Source organism: Sinohyriopsis cumingii, chromosome 10 (assembly GCF_028554795.1).
Source record: "Sinohyriopsis cumingii isolate HCF-2022 chromosome 10, ASM2855479v2, whole genome shotgun sequence".
Taxonomy (NCBI): domain Eukaryota; kingdom Metazoa; phylum Mollusca; class Bivalvia; order Unionida; family Unionidae; genus Sinohyriopsis; species Sinohyriopsis cumingii.
Window position 1 is genome coordinate 20,048,558 of NC_142970.1, and position 17,951 is coordinate 20,066,508.

General features: G+C 35.9%; 1 protein-coding gene across 1 annotated transcript in view; it reads left to right on the forward strand.

Annotated features, from left to right (window-relative positions):
* Positions 1-17,951, forward strand: part of LOC149789684 (uncharacterized) — a 122,885-nt gene that overhangs the window by 48,114 nt on the left and 56,820 nt on the right. Inside the window, exons 6-11 of the mRNA XM_089971700.1 lie at positions 896-995; positions 4,104-4,330; positions 6,009-6,203; positions 6,846-6,980; positions 13,012-13,160; positions 17,431-17,704. Coding sequence (XP_089827826.1) covers positions 896-995; positions 4,104-4,330; positions 6,009-6,203; positions 6,846-6,980; positions 13,012-13,160; positions 17,431-17,704 — 1,080 coding nt within the window. The remainder of the gene's footprint in view (positions 1-895; positions 996-4,103; positions 4,331-6,008; positions 6,204-6,845; positions 6,981-13,011; positions 13,161-17,430; positions 17,705-17,951) is intronic.

Consider the following 17,951-nt stretch of genomic DNA (forward strand, 5'->3'; position numbering starts at 1 on the left):
GTTACTATACTATACCAATAGTAGTTACATTCTAATGCAAGTAGTGTTACTATACCAATAGTAGTTACATTCTAATGCAAGTAGTGTTACTATACCAATAGTAGTTACATTCTAATGCAAGTAGTGTTACTATGCCAATAGTAGCTACATTCTAATGCAAATAGTGTTACTATACCAATAGTAGTTACATTCTAATGCAAATAGTGTTACTAGATCAATAGTAGTTACATTCTAATGCAAATAATGTTGCTAGTTACACTCTGATCAATCTAAAATAGTTATTCTAATATAAGTTACACTCTAATCAACCTAAAATAGTTATTTTAATATAGTTTACACTCTGATCAACCAGATGTGGTTAGTCCAATGTAATTTGCGTTATATTCAATCTGTAATGGTTAATCTAAAAGGGTTAATCTAATTAAAGATACAGTTCAGTCTGTCTAAAGTGTTAGTTAAATATGAATTACAATAACTTAATTGATTGTTTATTGCTTTGATAAACGTGTTTAATTAGTTGACACTGATAACGTCTTGTCAGTACACTAGTATACTGATTTGTGAGTCTAGAATAAAGATTGTTATCTTTTGACATTAATCTCTCTCCCTCTCCCTCCCTCTCTCTATCGCTCTCTCTCTCTCTCTCTCTCTCTCTCTCTCTCTCTCTCTCTCTCTCGCTGTCTCTCTCTCTCACACACATACACATACACAGGTCGTGTTGTATATTGACGGTAAATTTAACTGCTGTCTATTTATTTATCGGAAAAACAGTCATCAGTAATTTCTTCTTTTGTTGTTGTTCATCATCATCATCATCATCATCATCATCATCATCATCTTCTTCTTCTTATTAATATTATTATTATTATTATTATTATTATTATTATGTTTTCAGGTGTAACGGAGTTTTGGACTGGAATGCACATTAGAAAAGGAAGACTTATATGGGACGGTTTTCCTGTCCAAATCGTATCCAAATCTCTATACTCAAGCCAGTAACTTAATTTTCTTTATCTGCAACATTCCACATTTTTCTATTTGATTTGTACCTTTCTATCTGTATGTATGCCTGTGTCTCTAGCAATTATATAATAGTAAAGACTAGCATTTGCGTATGATTAGATTAACTGCTTGTTTTGACGAATTTGAGAGAAAGAGGTACTACTTTTTTGTGACATATTCAGAAATGTATATAGGAAAAAAGAGATGAATATATTATCAATGTTCAGTATCGAAAGACCTTGGTGCTATATCAAGGATTTGTCTGTACTATGTTTTGTCTTTGGTAATTAGGCATTTCAAAGACTAATGCTAGATAGATGGATGGATGGATGGATAGTTGTTGTTGCTGGTGTTGTTGTTGTTGTTGTTGTTATAGGGTTTAACGCCATTTTTCAGCACACGATAGGATATACCAGATTTGTTGATGTCAGTACATTGGAACATCAATCAAAGAATCACTGTTGATTATAGCAGTTAGTTCGATCGATAGATACACGAATGATGGATGGATGGATGTTGTTGTTGTTGTTGTTGTATGGTTTAACGCCATTTTTCACCACACGATAGGATATACATGGCGGCCAGTATTATTGGTGGAGACAGAATCCGGGAAAACCCCGGAAAGAACCACCGACCCACGGGGAAGCTACTGGCAAGCTTTTTCACATGTCCACATTGGCTGAATCCGAGACTCGAGATGGATGGATGGATGGATTGACAGACAGACAGATATATCATTGGACAAGAAAGATTACATTACATTTTATAAGTGTGTTGCTTCAAAAGATATCACGGGGAAAAAGGCAACTGTTTTAAATTCAGTGTACGTTGGGGATTAGACAAGGAATTAAATCTTCTGTTATTCGTTTATTAACGATTTGATTTGATTACTGCGAGAGCAATGTGGTAGTGATATTTCATATTATGATCTTTTAGAATTCGATGCTGCTAAATGTGCTGCTATGGAAACGCCATTGCAACAAAAGATGCTCTCAGTAGAACGCTTTTGCAAAATAGAACTGCAATGGGTATCCTGTTTACAAGGAATATAATGCCTTTATAAAATTTAGAAAAGTGTTTTTACGTTTCAAGTGACCATACATTGGTAGTTTTACGTTGCAATTAAATGGCTCTTGCGTTTTCATCCAATTTATCATGAACAACGGATAAATAAACATGAGCTGCATAGATCGTCGTATCTATTATACATATTACTCATTCCTGTATCTAATCTGTCATGCCTATTATTCATTACTGTATCTAATCTGTCATGCCTATTATTCATTACTGTATCTAATCAGTCGTGCCTATTATTCATTACTGTATCTAATCTGTCATGCATATTATTCATTACTGTATCTAATCAGTCGTGCCTATTATTCATTACTGTATCTAATCTGTCATGCCTATTATTCATTGCTGCTTCTAATCTGTCATGCCTATTATTCATTACTGTATCTAATCTGTCATGCCTATTATTCATTACTGTATCTAATCAGTAGTGCCTATTATTCATTACTGTATCTAATCTGTCATGCCTATTATGCATTGCAGTATCTAATCTGGCATGCCTAGTATTCATTACTGTATATAATCAGTCATGCCTATTATTCATTACTGTATCTAATCTGTTATGCCTATTATTGATTACTGTATCTAATCTGTCATGCCTATTATTCATTGCCGTATCTAATCTGTCATGCCTATTATTCATTGCCGTATCTAATCTGTCATGCCTATTATTCATTTCTGTATCCAATCTGTCATGCCTATTATTCATCACTGTATATAATCTCTCATGCCTATTATTCATTGCTGTAGCAAACTTGGGTTATTTAGTTGTGCAAATGCTTTTAAAATATTTGATACTATGGTAAAATATCTTTATGCAATGTTCATAACTCTGCGGTCACACGTATTTCGAATGTATTAATGTGTACAAAATAGCTCTTGTAAACAATGTCTGTGTGCCGCACATAATTTGAAGAATTACGTGGCTCATGAAGAATGATGCAGACAACAGTTGTGTTGAATGGTACCCAAGGTGGGTTTGATTTTGGTACAAGTTGTTACACATGGATACATCCAGCATATTGGTAATTCATTAAATGAAACTTGGCGTCTCATTTGAGAAATTTCTATATTTACTTTGTATGGATATCACAGGATGTTAGAAGTATGAAAGAGTGAAGGATTGCATGCCACAAAAATGGCATGATAACAACAGTATACAGCATATATTGTATTATGTACAGCTGACACGGTATACAAACCATTGTATATTGTACAGCTTACACAGTATACAATAGCTGTTGTTTTATGTACAGCTTACACAGCATACAAAATCTATTGTATTTTGTATAGCATACACGGAATGAAACATCTATTGTATATTGTACAGCTTACACAGTATACAATATCTTTAGATTTCATACAACATATATTGTATTTTGTTCATTACATACAAGATTTTGTTAAATTTATAGTTTCTACCTGTTTTCAAGACTTTTGTGATGTCGAATTAAATCACTCAGTACGTTCAGATTTAAAACAACCATGTGTGTTGATGTCAGTTAATTTGAACATCAATCACATAATCACTCCTGATAGTATCAGTTAGTTCGATCGATAGATACACGAATGATAGATACACGAACGATATACACACGAATGATAGATACACGAATGATAGATATATAGATAGATGGATGGATGGATGGGTTGTTGTTGTTGTAGGGTTTAACTCCATTTTTCAGCACACGATATGATATACACGCCGGCCAGTATTAATGGTGGAGGAAGAATGCGGGGAAACCCCTGAAAGAACCACCGACCCACGGCGAAGCTACTGACAAGCTTTCTCACATACCCACATTGGCTGAATCCGAGACTCGAGATGGATGGATGGATGGATGGATGGATCTACACTCTGTCTATAGTCACAATCTTTAGGAACAAAAAATATTGGCCGCTCAGAAGACATTCAGTGACCCAGTAATTTTGTTTACAGAGTGCTTAAAATATGTACGTTTAAGACAGGTGATTTCTTAGTGCAGGTGACCGCTCCGTTACGTCTGAATTGAGGGTATATTGTATTTCAGATCTAACGAAGGTTGGTCCTGGGATGCTGGAGAGCCCAGTGAGCTGGGAGAATGTGGAAGGATGAAACACGTGCTGCTGACACAGGCGTATTATGACGAAGTAAAACGTATGAACGTTACGGTGACGCGTCCATCAGGAAAATACTTAGCGGCTCTTGCGTCCTGTGAGAAAATACTCCCGTTTGCGTGCGAACGCGTTGTGGCATCTGTTGAGAATTTAAAACACAGTACGTCATTTTTAGATGTTGCAATGGTGTTTGGTTCGTTTGTGTCTGTTTTCCTTTTTGACTTTTATTTCTTGTTTTGTGCTGAAAGCTGTTATGTGATATCATGTATGTTGAAAATAATCCGTATTGCCTTTCAGAACTCAAATATTTCATGTGTCCACGTTTATTCGTTTTTTCAATATTATATGTATTGTTAGAAATTGGTCTGCATATAATGAAATCAATTAGTGTTATAAGTAGGTCTTTCTCTTACATTGATATAATGTAATACAATTAGTGTTATAAGTAGGTCTTTCTCTCACATTGATATAATGTAATCCAATTAGTGTTATAAGTAGGTATTTCTCTTACATTGATATAATGTAATCGAATTAGTGTTATAAGTAGGTCTTTCTCTTACATTGTCAGTTTGCTAATTTCTTTGGAGGAGTTCTCTTTCTCTTTTCAGAATCATAAATTATTGAAAACACTCTTTGCTGCATTAATGACTTTTAAAGTTTTAAGACATTTTATAAAAATAATCTTTTTTCCATTTCAAGATGACTTTTAAGTTTTAACTTTTTAAACGGTTACACCTTGATTAATTTTCAGCTCCCCGAACTTGAGCAAATAGCGACGTTTTGTTGTCTGGTACATTTCAATAATCCATTTTGTACCAGTGTTGTCTGGTACATTTCAATAACACTTTTTGTACCAGTGTTCAGTAACACCAAGGAACTAAAATTACTTGTCAGCATACAAATTTGGACCTAAAGATAACAGCGACCTGTCGTCACATAACATTTGTTCTACTTTTGATTTCTCGAGAGCAGAGTATATTCTAACTGGTCCGAATGTGGCGCCCTCCGTTCTTTCGAAATGCCACTGCAATCACACATTGATATCTGCATTTCTTGTTGCAACAATTTATCCTGTATTTACCTCATGTTTCTCTAAAGTAAAATAAATAAATAAATGTTTTAGCCTGATGCTGAGAATTGTTATTCATAATTGTTCAATGTTTGTTTCCTTTTGAACAAATTCAACAAAAAAATGCCAAAAATCAGAATAGAAATGAGACTGATCCGTGTATCGCGTGGTCTATATCGTTGTTTAACTACGTCACTGGAGTAGTTTGAAAGTAGATCTGACACATTAGAGCAATTTGTTACGTATCTACTTATTAAACCAACTTTGTTTCATCTGTATCTAATACTATGTATTATTGCCTTTATGTTATACTGTTTGTAACTGCCTTTGTTATACTGTGACCGCGCCGCTGGCTTAGTGGTTAGAGCGTCCGTCTCGGATGTGGGAGGTCGTGGGTTCAAACCCGGCCGACTCATACCAAAGACATGCAAATGGTACTAACAGCTGCCTAGCTAGGCGACCAGCATTCAGACGTTAGTGTTGGGACTGGTCGGTATGGTGTCAGGACGATGTGACTGGGTGGGACATCATGTTATATATCTGCGTCATGATGCCCCAGTGCTAGACATCAATATGAACTGCCACACTGCAGACATCGTAGCGATATGACTGAAAAATTGTCAAACCTACGATATAAATCCAAATCACACACACACACACACACACACACACACACACACACACGAGCGCGCGCGTAGATTTTATACCGTGTATTACAAACCTATTTTATACTGTGCATTCCCGCCTTTATTTTTCATGCGTATTTCAGCTTCATCCTGCCCAGTTGGTTGGATAGGTAGCAAAGAATTGGCCATGTGTTATCGGATCTTCAGGAACCACTTAACCTTTGAAGGTGCAGCAAACTCTTGTCGGGAGTTAAACGGCTCTATGATGGCAACGGATTCAGAGTTTGACAAAAGCATCTCCCGTAGCGTATATTACTGGCATATGAACAATGATGCATGTGAGTCAATTTTAGGATCAAAACCATTTCAAAGTGTAACTCATGCACGGAAGGTGATAAATGGACGTTTAGCATAAATGTGTTTCTTTCTTTTCACTAGTTACATGATTCCATATGTTTATACACATTTCTATCCAAGAATTACATGATTCCACATGTTTATACACATTTCTATCCAAGAGTTACAAATTCCACATGTATGTACACTTTTATTCACTGATGATATTTCAGAGTGTCATAAAGCATCGTTACAAATTTAAAAAATCCGTGGTAAGCACATCAAACGTGGCCAAGCATTGTTCATGCAATTCATTTTCTTTCCATAAGGAAAACTATTTGAGTAAGGTTGACTCTGTACAAATCATGAAAGCGATTATTTATATTTATTACAACTGATCATGTGTTAAATAAATTGCTGGACGGACTGATGGATAGACAGACGGACGAAAGGACAGACTGACGTGTAGCAATATAAATAACCCTTTCTTAAATTTGTTTGAATCTAAATCAGAAAATGTTTTTTTTTTTCTCAATAATTTGGGAAACACTGTATAACTGTCCTTAAAAATAAACTTGACCGTTTATTTCGGCAAGAAAAGAAGTTTGCGATTTCAATTTTATGTTAATAATATTTCTTTGCAGATTTTAGCAAAGGGGCGTTTCCGGTATGGATAAATTCAACAAGGTTTTGTTATACGATGACATCGGAGAAAATTAGTTACTATGATTGTGATTCTTCATTGCCATTTGCGTGCCAGGTGCCAACCCGATATCAATGTAAGAGACTTTCTACGGTCAAGTTTCCGTTTCAATATATATATCTGTATATGTATATGTATATCGAATCGTACAATGTTTGAGTACGCGTTTATATCTCATTTGTATGCCATTCTAAGTGTGCTTACACTCTTCTATCGCTCTTTGATATTCCTACCTACGTGTGATTACGCCAGTTACTACCTCCAATTATGTCAATCTATGTGTGATTACGAGTAAGCTAAGATAACATTGGTTAACTAATCCACTGTTTACATATTGCCATGTGTTGTTAATGTTAATATAGATATTCCTGAGCTAACTCTTGTGCGGCATTGATTATGAGCAAAGTAGAATGATCATTATCTTTATTAGTACGAGGGTCATTATCTTTATTAGTACGAGGGTCGTTACCTTTATTATTCCGAGGATCATTATCTTTGTTAGTACGAGGATAGTTATCTATATGAGTACGAGGGTCGTTATCTTTATTAGTACGAGGGTCGTTATCTTTATTAATACGAGGGTCGTTATCTTTATTAGTACGAGGGTCATTATCTTTATTAGTACGAGGGTAGTTACCTTTATTATTCTGAGGATCATTATCTTTGTTAGTACGAGGGTAGTTATCTTTATTAGTACGAGGGTCGTTATCTTTATTAGTACGAAAGTCATTATCTTTATTAGTACGAGGGTCGTTATCTTTATTATTATGAGGATCGTTATCTTTATTAGTACGAGGATGGTTATATTTATTTGTACGAGGATCATTATCTTTATTAGTGCGATGGTCCTTATCTGTATTAGTACGAGGGTCCTTACCTTTATTATTATGAGGATCGTTATATTTATTAGTACAAGGATCATTATCTTTAGTAGTACGAGGATCGTAATCTTTATTAGTACGAGGGTCGTTATCTTTGTTAGTACGAGGGTCGTTATCTTTATTAGTACGAGGGTCATTATCTTCATTAGTACCAGGAGCATTATCTTTGTTAGTACGAGGGTCGTTATCTTTATTAGTACGAGGGTCATTATCTTTATTAGTACCAGGATCATTATCTTTGTTAGTACGAGGGTCGTTATCTTTATTAGTACGAATTTCGTTATCTTTGTTAGTACGAGGGTCTTTATCTTTATTAGTACGAGGGTAGTTACCTTTATTATTCCGAGGATCATTATCTTTGTTAGTACGAGGGTAGTTATCTTTATTAGTACGAGGTTCGTTATCTTTATTATTATGAGGATCGTTATCTTTATTAGTACGAGGATCGTTACATTTATTTGTACGAGGATCATTATCTTTATTAGTACGATGGTCCTTATCTGTATTAGTACGAGGGTTCTTACCTTTATTATTATGAGGATCGTTATATTTATTAGTACAAGGATCATTATCTTTAGTAGTACGAGGATCGTAATCTTTATTAGTACGAGGGTCGTTATCTTTGTTAGTACGAGGGTCGTTATCTTTATTAGTACGAGGGTCGTTATCTTTATTAGTACGAGGGTCGTTATCTTTATTAGTACGAGGGTCATTATCTTCATTAGTACCAGGAGCATTATCTTTGTTAGTACGAGGGTCGTTATCTTTATTAGTACGAGGGTCATTATCTTTATTAGTACCAGGATCATTATCTTTGTTAGTACGAGGGTCGTTATCTTTATTAGTACGAATTTCGTTATCTTTGTTAGTACGAGGGTCTTTATCCTTATTAGTACGAGGGTAGTTACCTTTATTATTCCGAGGATCATTATCTTTGTTAGTACGAGGGTAGTTATCTTTATTAGTACGAGGGTCGTTATCTTTATTAGTACGAAAGTCATTATCTTTATTAGCACGAGGGTCGTTATCTTTATTATTATGAGGATGGTTATCTTTATTAGTACGAGGATCGTTATATTTATTTGTACGAGGATCATTATCTTTATTAGTACGATGGTCCTTATCTGTATTAGTACCAGGGTCCTTACCTTTATTATTATGGGGATCGTTATCTTTATTAGTACGAAAGTCATTATCTTTATTAGTACGAGGGTCGTTATCTTTATTATTATGAGGATCGTTATCTTTATTAGTACGAGGATGGTTATATTTATTTGTACGAGGATCATTATCTTTATTAGTACGATGGTCCTTATCTGTATTAGTACCAGGGTCCTTACCTTTATTATTATGGAGATCGTTATATTTATTAGTACAAGGATCATTATCTTTAGTAGTACGAGGATCGTAATCTTTAATAGTACGAGGGTCGTTATCTTTGTTAGTACGAGGGTCGTTATTTTTCTTAGTACGAATTTCGTTATCTTTGTTAGTACGAGGGTCTTTATCTTTATTAGTACGAGGGTAGTTTCCTTTATTATTCCAAGGATCATTATCTTTGTTAGTACGAGGGTAGTTATCTTTATTAGTACGAGGGTCGTTATCTTTATTAGTACGAAAGTCATTATCTTTATTAGTACGAGGGTCATTATCTTTATTATTATGAGGATCGTTATCTTTATTAGTACGAGGATCGTTATATTTATTTGTACGAGGATCATTATCTTTATTAGTACGATGGTCCTTATCTGTATTAGTACGAGGGTTCTTACCTTTATTATTATGAGGATCGTTATATTTATTAGTACAAGGATCATTATCTTTAGTAGTACGAGGATCGTAATCTTTATTAGTACGAGGGTCGTTATCTTTGTTAGTACGAGGGTAGTTATTTTTCTTAATACGAGGGTCGTTATCTTTATTAGTACGAGGGTCGTTATCTTTATTAGTACGAGGGTCATTATCTTCATTAGTACCAGGAGCATTATCTTTGTTAGTACGAGGGTCGTTATCTTTATTAGTACGAGGGTCATTGTCTTTATTAGTACCAGGATCATTATCTTCGTTAGTACGAGGGTCGTTATCTTTATTAGTACGAATTTCGTTATCTTTGTTAGTACGAGGGTCTTTATCTTTATTAGTACGAGGGTCATTATTTTTATTAGTACGAGGGTCGCTCTCTTTATTTGTACGAGGATCATTATTTATATTAGTACGATGAACATTTTCTTTGTCAGTACTAGGATCATTATCTTTGTTAGTAGAGGGTCGTTATCTTTATTATTACGACGGTCATTATCTATATTAGTAAGATGATCATTACCTTTATTAGTACGAAGATCATTATCTTTATTAGTAGGAGGATCGTTATCTTTATTATTACGAGGATCGTTATCTTTGCTAGTACGATGGTCGTTATCTTTGTTAATACGAGGATCATTATCTTTGTTAGTACGAGGATTATTATTTTTATTAATACGAGGGTCGCTATCTTTATTTTTACGAGGATCATTATCTTTATTTGTAGGAGGATCATTATCTTTGTCAGTACGATGATCATTAATTTTGCTTTTACGACGGTCGTTATCTTAATTAGTACGAGGGTCATTATCTTTATTAGTACGAGGGTCGTTATCTTTGTTTTTATGAGGGTTGTTATCTTTATTAGCACAAGGGTCACTATCTTCATTAGTACGAGGGTCGTTATCTTTATTATTACGAGGATCGTTATTTTTGTTAGTACGAAGGTCGTTATCTTTATTAGTACGAGGTTCATTATCTTTATTAGTACGAGTATCATTATCTTTATTTGTACGAGGATCATTATCTTTGTTTTTACGAGGGTTGTTATCTTTATTAGTACGAGGGTCATTATCTTCATTAGTACTAGGGTCGTTATCTTTATTATTACGAGGATCGTTATCTTTGTTGGTACGAGGGTCGTTATCTCTATTAGTACGAGGGTCATTATCTTTATTAGTACGAGGGTCATTATATTTATTAGTACGAGGATCGTTATCTTTGTTAGTACGAGGGTCGTTATTTTTGTTAGTACGAGTATCATTATCTTTGTTAGTGCGAGGATCATTATCTTTATTTGTAGGAGGATCATTATCTTTGTCAGTACGATGATCATTAATTTTGCTTTTACGACGGTCGTTATCTTTATTAGTACGAGGGTCATTATCTTTATTAGTACGAGGGTCGTTATCTTTGTTTTTATGAGGGTTGTTATCTTTATTAGCACAAGGGTCACTATCTTCATTAGTACGAGGGTCGTTATCTTTATTATTACGAGGATCGTTATTTTTGTTAGTACGAGGGTCGTTATCTTTATTAGTACGAGGTTCATTATCTTTATTAGTACGAGTATCATTATCTTTATTTGTACGAGGATCATTATCTTTGTTTTTACGAGGGTTGTTATCTTTATTAGTACGAGGGTTATTATCTTCATTAGTACTAGGGTCGTTATCTTTGTTATTACGAGGATCGTTATCTTTGTTGGTACGAGCGTCGTTATCTCTATTAGTACGAGGGTCATTATCTTTATTAATACGAGGGTCATTATATTTATTAGTACGAGGATCGTTATGTTTGTTAGTACGAGGTTCGTTATTTTTGTTAGTACGAGTATCATTATCTTTGTTAGTACGAGGATCATTATCTTTATTAGTACGAGGGTCGTTACCATTATTATTACGAGGATCGTTATCTTTATTAGTGCGAGGGTTATTATCTTTATTAGTACGAGGATCGTTACCTTTATTATTACGAGGATCGTTATCTTTGTTAGTACGAGGGTCGTTATCTTTGTTAGTACGAGGGTCATTATCTTTATTAGTACGAGGATCATTATCTTTATTAGTACGAGTGTCATGATCTTTATTAGTACGAGGGTTGTTATCTTTATTAGTTCGAGGGTCGTTATCTATATTATTACGAAGGTCGTTATCTTTGTTAGTACGAGGATCATTATCTTTATTAGTACGAGGATCATTATCTTTGTTAGTACGATTGTCATTACCTTTATTATTACGATGATCGTTACCGTTGTTAGCACTAGTATCGTTATCTTTATTAGTACGAGGATCGTTACCTTTATTATTACGAGGAACGTTATCTTTATTAGTACGAGGATCGTTATCTTTATTAGTACAAAGATCATTATCTTTATGAGTACGAGGATCATTATCTTTATTATTACGAGGATCATTATCTTTATTAGTACAAGGATCTTTATCTTTGTTAGTACGAGGTTCGTTATCTTTTTTAGTACGATAATCGTTATCTTTATTAGTACGAGTGTTGTTTACCTTTATTAGTCGATATTAGTCATGATTCTAATACAATACTTGCAGGTACATTTGAGGTTACAGCATGTTTCGTCAGCTGTATTTTTTAAAATCGTTTTTTGTTTGTTGTCAAGGGTTTCCGATTCTCTGGAAATCATTCAAAACATCGCCCTCTCTTTTCAAAGGCAGTATAATATACTCGACTCTCCGGACGTCATTATTAGCATTGGACGGTAAAAGTCGAGAACATTCGTTTGGTTACGGAGGGTCGTTTACTTTGTTAAATTACTAAACAATTACAAATTTGAGAGCATTAGGTTCTACCTCCGTTCTTTTTACTGAAATCAATGCAAAAACGAAACAAACATTAAATTTTCTAATGGTTTAAGAGCTTTGAAAATCCATTGAACCTGTTGTTTAAAAACGTCTCAACTTGAGCATATTTTTGCTGAGATTTATATGCAGTTTCCTAATATTACGACTTTTTCACATCCAACTTTTATTAAACGTCGGTTCTGTGCCGTATTCTGACTATATGTTTTCACAATGACGAAGTCTGAATATTTAAACCGAGGGCGTATGCAGTTTGGTTTTGATTAATTGCTTGGTTAATTGGTGTTTCATATGCTGAGGCATTTGATGTAAAGTGTCTTGACCAGACACACACCACGACAGCATTCTCTCTTGGTTCATTTCTGATTGGATGCTTCTTAATAGCACGCTCTGCCATTTTCGTCATAAATCGTTACCGCCCATTTCGAGTCATAAATGTCATTCTAAACTTAGCTTACTTTCATTGTTAACATGAGACATTTTGATTTTGGACTATCCGGGCATCCATATTATATGTTTGCTTTAGACTAAGTTATTTTTCTTTGGAAATAAAGAAATGTATTGGGCTACAGCATTTTAGTTGTTGTTTTGTTTACAGTGCCAGACGAAATTACAGTGTCTTCCCCATACGAGAACCAAAGCGAGCTCTTGAATTATCCACCCTTCTCCCCACTTCCGGTGTCATTGAAGATGTCACGACCACCCAGCGAAAATGAAGAACTGATCATTGAATTTAACGGGCAAGAGGTACAAAACAAAAGGGACGAAAAGATTGAGATGAAGGGAACAGTGTAGAATTAAAGCGTATATGTAACAAAATTGCCGACAATTTACAAATTAGAGCTAACAACATGGTTGACATGAATTTGAACGGCATTCACAGGGCTCACAGTTTCCACATTTTGCAACGTAACGCCCATAATTAAGATACAGTTTCTACCAAAAATATAAATGATATAATTACCGCTTGATAGGCGAGTATTTGCGATTTCCATCCTCTTTCCACTCTTCCTGTTACAACACATTCTGAACGGCCGTGCGTAAATTCGTTAAAATTTTGTTGCTTCGCATCCTTTGTGATAATCATCATTTAAGCGTGTGGTATCCTTAGCTACCTCCTCAGGGTGGTATCCTTGGCAACCTCCTCAGGGTGGTATCCTTGACTACCACCACGGTGGTATCCATGGCCACCTCCTCAGCAGTCTCGGGGAGTGGATCAAAGTTGTTTTCTAATATTTTCTGACTAAACTTCATAAATGCAGCCGAGAACGTGGAGATCTGCAATGGCCTTCCAATGCAGTTACTCTCATTTTATCTAGTCTCAGTAACTGTATTAATATTTTTCTTTTCAAGTTCTACCTTGTAATTGTCCAGAATTATTATTGCAGAAGCAAATATGTAACAGAACATTCATTACTATGCTTAAAAATAGTCCATAGGACCCACTCACACTAGTCGCAGAACATTCATACATCTTCTTAAAAATATTTTCTAGGACCCTCTCACACTCATAACAGAACATTCATACCTCTGTTTAAAAATAGTCCCCACAATCCAAGCACACTCATAACAGACCATTCATATCTCTGTTTCAAAATATTCCCCAGGATCCACTCACACTCATAAAAGAATATCCATGGTTCTGTTTAAGAATAATCCACAGGACCCACTCGCACTCTTAAAAGAACATTCAATGCCCTGTTTAAAAATAGACTCTATAACCCACTCACACTCATTACGGAACTTTCATAACTCTGTTTCAATAGTCACGCTCCTTTGATTGAAGGACATTTCCCCGTTATGCATCAACAGCAATAAAAGGTTAAAGTTTGCTGCTTTTAAATAAAAGAGCAAGATATATCCAAATTAGACTGAAATGAAACATTTTGTTTTTGTTTTTGTTAATTACATTAGCTTGCAGTGACTTGGCATCTCTGTGTTGTGTTTATTTGTGTGAGACCTAGCAACATAAACCAACAGGCATTGTGCAACATTCTTTACTTACTCTCAAAAGACCCGGACTTTTAGTCCCTTATATTGGATGCTAGCAGTGATATACAGGTACTAATGACTAAGATATTTCAACTTTGAATCTGGATTCTGTAGCATCTTACAATTTACAGAATGGTTGGGGTATGACATGGAGAATCGACTGAAATGTGTATTTATCGATCTGATTGTTATTGTCAACAGACCTTTCAATTTCAGATTCCCTTGTGAATTAGGTGGTTTATGGTTTGGATAACTAGACTCGACCTTTCACAAATATTGGTACAAATTACCGAGTGGTAAATCCTCTGTAATCATCATTACAGTCTGGTACTAGCAGCCTACTGTCTTTAATCATCATTACAGTCTGGCATCAGCAGCCTGCAATATTTAATCATCATTACACTCTGGTACTAGCAGCCTAATGTCTTTAATCATCATTACAGTCTGGCATCAGCAGCCTGCAATCTTTAATCATGATTACAACTTAGCATCAGCATCCTACTATCTGTATTCATCATTACAGTCTGGTATCGGGTCCCCGAGTGGCCGAGTGGTCTAAAGCGCTCACTCTTACGGATCACTGCCATCTTACCTATGTCTGCGTGGGTTCGAGTCTCGGGTTCGGCCGATGTAGGTATGTGAGAAAGCTTACCAGTAGCGTCTCGAAGGTCGGTTCTTCTTCCCGGTGTTTTCCCGGGTTCTTCCTCCAACGTTAATAATGGCCGCCATGTATAGCCTATCGTTTGCTGCAAAATGGCGTTAAACCCAACAGCAACAACATTCTGGTATCTGCAGCCTACGGTTGTTAATCATCATTACAGTCTGGCAATAGCAGCCTGCTGTCTTTAATCATCATTATAGGCTTGTATTATCAGCCTACTGTCTTTAATCATATTTACAGTCTGGTATCAGCAGCCTACTGGTTTTAATCATCATTAGAGGCTTCTGTCAGCAGCCTACTGTCTTTAATCATAATTGCTGTCTTGGATCAGCAAACCTACTATCTTTAATCATTATTACAGCCTAGCATCAACAGCCTACTATCTTTAATCATCACTACAGTCTGGTATCAGTGACCTGTTGTCTTTAATCATCATTACCGTCTTGCATTATCATCTTAATGTATTTAGTCATCTCTAGAGCCTAGCACCAGCGGCCTGCTGTATTTAATCATCACTACAGTCTGGTTGTTGTTGTTGTTGTTGTAGGGCTTAACGCCATTTTTCAGCACAAGATAGGCTATACATGGCGGCCAGTATTAATGGCGGAGGAAGAACCCGGAAAACCCCCAGAAAGAACCACCGACACACGAGAAGCTACTGGCAAGTTTTCTCACATAACCACATTAGCCGAATCCGAGACTCGAACCGACGCAGACAGAGGTGAGATGGCAGTGATCCGTAACGGTGAGCACTTTAGACCACTCGGCCACTCGGGGCCCCACTACAGTCTGGTATGAGTGACCTGCTGTCTTTAATCATCATTACAGCCTAGCATCAGCAGCCTACATTCAATGCTGGCGTGCATTGTATACTTGTATATAAACTGTTTAAGTCTTGAGGACCTTCAAGACATGCATATAGGTCTAGATTGTGATTGAGTAGTTCGTCCTATAAAGTGTGCAGGTTTCATGGGATGATGGTCGATTATTCTATTCGACTTGTGGGGTCAAGTATGCCATTCGACTTGTTGGGACGAGTATTCCATTCGAGACGAGTATTCCATTTGACTTGCCGGGTCTAGTATTCCATTCATTTGTGCGGCAGAGTTGCGTTTTCGAAAAACCTGATTGAAGGTTACTTAGTCTGAATTTTCTATGAAAAATTTAAACTAACATCATCATCATTATTATCTCCTTAAACGACATTAATAACACTTACAACCACATGGCCTAATACTAGTAAGTGTTAGTAATTGTACTAATGCTAGTCCTACTGGTGGTCGTGGGAACACTACTACGTCAGCTGATTTCATGGCAACAAGAACATCTACTAGTACTTTTTTCTGATGTTACTTCTAATACTGTAATACATACGGAGTATGCGCATTTGGTTATAACGCCCCATTTTAATTAATTCTTAGATTTGTGTGATTACTTGTGTGATTATTGGAATTCTGCGCAATGGAAATATTCGTAGCCGAAATAATCAGTCAATTATTAGGAGCAAACGTCACGGAGTGAAGTGTTAGTGAGTTTCCGTGATGCCAGTAGTGAATTCCAGCCAAAGCCGAATAAATGTCCCTGTTGTAAAATCTTGTGGTGTACATTGGTAGTGTGACTGCAATGGCAGTATTTACGGTAGGAAACCGGTAAATTGCACAAGGGAATAAATAAGAAGGGACTTGGCAGATACCGTTTATGTCGCCAGGTGGGCAAATATGGTGCAGTTATATAGGCGAAATGTACCTGGAAAGCATACAATGACTGGCCTAAGGTGGCGGAGTTAATATAGTTCCCAATGAAAGGGGATACTCATATTTTCTAAGGCGTGAACGGTTGGCGGTACGGAAACATGATGAAGATAAAACATGCAGATGTGGGGTTGATATATATTTGGCAGGTTGTTTTATCTCAGATCTTGCATTAATTAGAGTAAAAATTTAAGTATAGAATGGACGCGTCGGGCTTTCAAATTTACAACTGAAGTTGTATGGAAGTCTTTGGAAAGTCGGGGTAAACTTGTGACTTCTAGCGAGAATCGCTCCACGGTTTGACCACCGCTCCGTAAAGTAAATTTCCGTGTGCTTGTAACAAGAAAATGTGTGGTGGCAGCGGTGGGATTACTAATGCAAACACCATCACCGCCGTCACTAGCAGTACTGATGTTGGATGACCGTATTATTGTTGCTACTTTTCTTACCGCTGCCATGACTAAGAAAGAAAGAAAAGAGGAAAGAAGGAATGAATAGTAATATTTCAACGTCTTACTTTTCATAAATTCTAACTGTACTTTTTCAGAATTGACGTTCTAAGTGTGTAATATAGTCAATTCTATCTGTTTCTTTTTTTTTTCCGGTATTGCAGGTCTCTGGTGGCAGGTATATTTCCGTTTCACTCGGATCCTCTTTTGAGAGTCCGTACTTCCTAAATCTGACCATTCCTGCCCAAGTTATGTTAACCCGAAGACGTCGTGCTTTGATATCAGATGATTTCGGAATTGGTGACGATAATAGTATTGACGGGTTTGTTTTCAGTCTTCCTGAGTTTAATGTCACTGCCGGTTATTACAGCTTCAGATTGTACTCGCTAAACCCACAACACGTGTTTCAGACCAGTCCGGTTTTAGTAAGATACGCAGGTTGGTTTCTATGGATACAAAGCCATATTTATACTTATTATGTGGTAAAAATATGTATTGCCTGATCAACCATCTATAATTTACTTTGTTAAGAAAGAAGCGATTCATGATACAAAGTCGTCTCTGTACGCATCATAAAGTAAAATAGTAAAAATCATATTTAAATATACTCAGTTGGTAAGTACCATAAACTGTTTGTTTTTTAACATTAGTTCAAGCACCAAAGTGGTTGCATTTTTATAGCATG